General features: G+C 47.6%; 1 protein-coding gene across 1 annotated transcript; it reads right to left on the reverse strand.

Annotated features, from left to right (window-relative positions):
- Nucleotides 1-1,526: 1,526 nt before the first annotated feature.
- Nucleotides 1,527-2,468, reverse strand: LOC116512421 (chromatin-remodeling ATPase INO80-like). The gene has a single exon (XM_032222902.1). It carries the CDS (start codon nucleotides 2,154-2,156, stop codon nucleotides 1,527-1,529), a length of 630 nt encoding a protein of 209 aa, XP_032078793.1. The 5' UTR covers nucleotides 2,157-2,468.
- Nucleotides 2,469-3,172: the final 704 nt, after the last annotated feature.

Consider the following 3,172-nt stretch of genomic DNA (forward strand, 5'->3'; position numbering starts at 1 on the left):
CTACTTCTTTGGTGAAAGCCCTCATTAAAAAAAGTCCTTGCCTATTAAACATGTAATTACAACATATAAGAGGAGGAGGACTAGGAGGCAGCATCTGACCAATTAGGTCAGATTTCTTGTCAATTTTGTGGGAGTTGAAAATTGCCTTATAGGAAGCAAACCAATCTGATGCTTATCTGAAAGATTCCTCTCAAATACAGTACTAGAAAACTATTTTCAACTGCTAGGTATCCAAATAATTTGAATTGCTTGGTTACATAGTTTAACTTTAGGATTATTAATCCAATTGGACATACATGGATTTTCCAGTCCTCTGTAATATAAAATACTTTGAATACGTTACGTAAAAAATCTGCTATAAGTAAGGGCTGCTTAATGCTTTGGAAATAATTTGGAAAAGATGCTTTGGAGTGCACAGCACTGCAAGCATATCACCTCTAATATGGTGCTCTTTAAAGCAACCACAGTGGTTGGTACCTTGGTAACTTATCAACTTTGGTATTCAGAGCATTTTGATGCGAAAATGTTGTCCCAGTACTCATTGTTTGATACTCGATGCACAAGTTACAACTTGTTGGTGTTGGCTGCCTTGTTACTCATTACATTATTCTTTATGGGAAAAATTTGTTTAGTACTCAGTTTTTGATGCTTCATGTGCCTCCCAGAACCAATTAACAATGAATACTGAGGAACCAGTACCAGTATCTCACTTTTTAGGTTGTGACAGGTGTCAGGTGAATCTGAAGGAAAAATATGGTTGCCTTAATGAGTTGCAGAGAAGGGCTACATTTTCACCCCCCTCTAGTACAAAATCCTATTTTGGGATGAGGCGCAAAACACTGAACAGATTTGGTTTAAATCTTAGTTTGAATTCTTTTATGCTCATCAATTCCTCACATTTCCACAATAAACATATTATTTCACTTATTTATTCCATTTATATCTGAAACATCCCCATGGTTCCTTTATCCATTATAAATGCACATCATCTTTTCTCAAAAGGACATCACCAATTGTGATGAAAAATATGTTTAAGATTTTACACTTAGAAACAAGCCTGTTATTAACAATCGGATCTGTTCCTATTCTCAAAATGACAGCACAGAGATTTACATTCCCGATCAATAAGGTTACCATAGACCATATAGTTAATGCTAGCAATCATAAACTGGGACATCTTTTCTCTTGTGCTGCTTGGTTAGGACAGTTTCATCCTATAATACCATTTTTCTAGCCCGACAGAAATAAAAGCATCAGGTCATTTGGAGGAGAAAAGAAACCGGAGATCCGGAAATAATACACAAAAGTGTGGGGGGGGGGACGACGGGGGGACTGGAAGATTACATGATTGAAGAACTGCATGAATCCCAAGAATGCAGTTTCGACTTGGGGAGGCATGGCAGAAAGGTGCTTTGTTCAAAGCGTGCACCGCGCCAGAGCAGGCAATTTGGGTTTAAATACCATCCTATCACAAAGCAGTACCCCCCAATTCAGCCACCCGCTGATATATATATATTTTTACACTGTCATGTGTCATCTTTGGAAGCAGCCAGAGCCACCTGTGCGCTAAGGCGAGGCAAGGCGGGGTAGTACGTACCCAACAGTAGCAGGCGGTGCGTTTGCTTGTATTCCCGCTTCTGTTCCTTAAGCGCCCGGTCAATGCTCTTGCTGACTCGCCTCGCTTCCTTCTCAGCCTCCCGCTCTTCCAAGCGTCCCTTCTCCCAGGGTCTCTGCAGCGCCAGAGACTGTTGTTTGCCAGCGGCGGCCTTGGCCTGAGATGCCGGCGGCCCCTGCGGCGATTCCCGTTCTTTCTCCCGGGGAGCCGCCCCGTTCCCTTCTCCGTTTTGCAGGACCAGCAGCGGCCCGTCCGCCTCCCCCGCGCGCGGCTTTCCAGCGGCTCCTTCGCTCTCGCCGCTGATGCTGTTGCTCCCGCTTCCTTTCGCTGCGCTTCTGCCTTTGGCTCTCCCGGCCTGGACTCCGGGTAGGAGAGGTGGCGGCGGCGCCCGGGCTGAGGGTTCTGCCGTGGGCAGTGGCGATGGCTGTTGTTCTGTCTCCGAGGTGGTCGTGGCGGCAGCGCTGGAGATGGAGCCGCCGCCTGCTGATGCTGTGCCGGGTTCGCCAAAGAGCCTCGGACGCAGGCTGTAGCAGAGCCCCATGTCTGGATGGCCCTTCGGGAAGCGAAGGAAGCGGGCGCACGTCTGGGCTAGCGGCGGGAAAGGAGGGACTCAACGCTTAGCGTTGTCCCCGCGCGTCAAGGCCGGGGGTGGGGGGGTGGGGGTGCGCCTGGCAGCCCCTCCTCATAAGCCCGCTGCAGCTTCTGCTGGGCCATTTTGCATTTTCCTCCCCTCTCCTCCGGACAAGAACTGAAGCAGCTGCAGCGGTCTTGGTTGGGCGGCGGCGGTAGTTCCTCGCCTCAGATCACCTGACACGGAGCCGCCGTCGGGTCCACTCCACCTTACCGTAAATACGCCGCTGCGTGTCCACCGCGTAGCTAAAAGCTATAGAAGAATTGGAGGGGGGACCTGATATGTACACATGTGCGTAGTAAACTCGCGCGCAGAGCTCGCGTTCAAGGAGGGGTCGTCCTTCACACACACACAGATACAACGCGCGCGCAGGCGGAAATAGTAGGCCAAATCGTGTTATCCCGCAGAGATGGAGCTGTTATCTGTATAGAAAGCTTGAGATAATCGCAGAGGCGGACAACCTTGCCTTTCTTCCAAGCTCAAGGGCTTCCCTTTCACAGGCAATCATTCCAGTCCAAAAGGCTTCACACCCTGTGGCCCTTCCCAGCCAACAAATCATAGGAAGAATAAACAGATTTACAGTGTTCTACCTTCCTACTATCAAACGAGACATGCGAATTGCTTCTTATTCCCCCCCCCCAACAGTCAGGATTTCCTCAACAACTCTCCCCCCCACCCCGTTGCCTTCCATGTATGTACGATTAGCACGCCCAGAATTCTAAAAGTCATTTTATGGATATTCTAATAACTGAACTTCCAATATTATACTTCTTTCATAGATTCAAAAGCCTAAAAATGATATTTTGTGTGAATTTTTGCATGTCCTACCAGCTTTTAAATATTTTCAGTAAAGGTCTTTGCGTGATAGAAGTACTGATGAACCCCCCCAGGAACTATGCTGGCTTTGATCAAAAGTACTGTATATA

Source organism: Thamnophis elegans, chromosome 8 (assembly GCF_009769535.1).
Source record: "Thamnophis elegans isolate rThaEle1 chromosome 8, rThaEle1.pri, whole genome shotgun sequence".
NCBI classification, from domain to species: Eukaryota; Metazoa; Chordata; class Lepidosauria; order Squamata; family Colubridae; genus Thamnophis; species Thamnophis elegans.

What these genes read in the sequence shown, in the direction of transcription:
- LOC116512421 (XM_032222902.1), bottom strand. Translation starts at nt 2,156, where the DNA reads ATGGGGCTCTGCTACAGCCTGCGTCCGAGGCTCTTTGGCGAACCCGGC.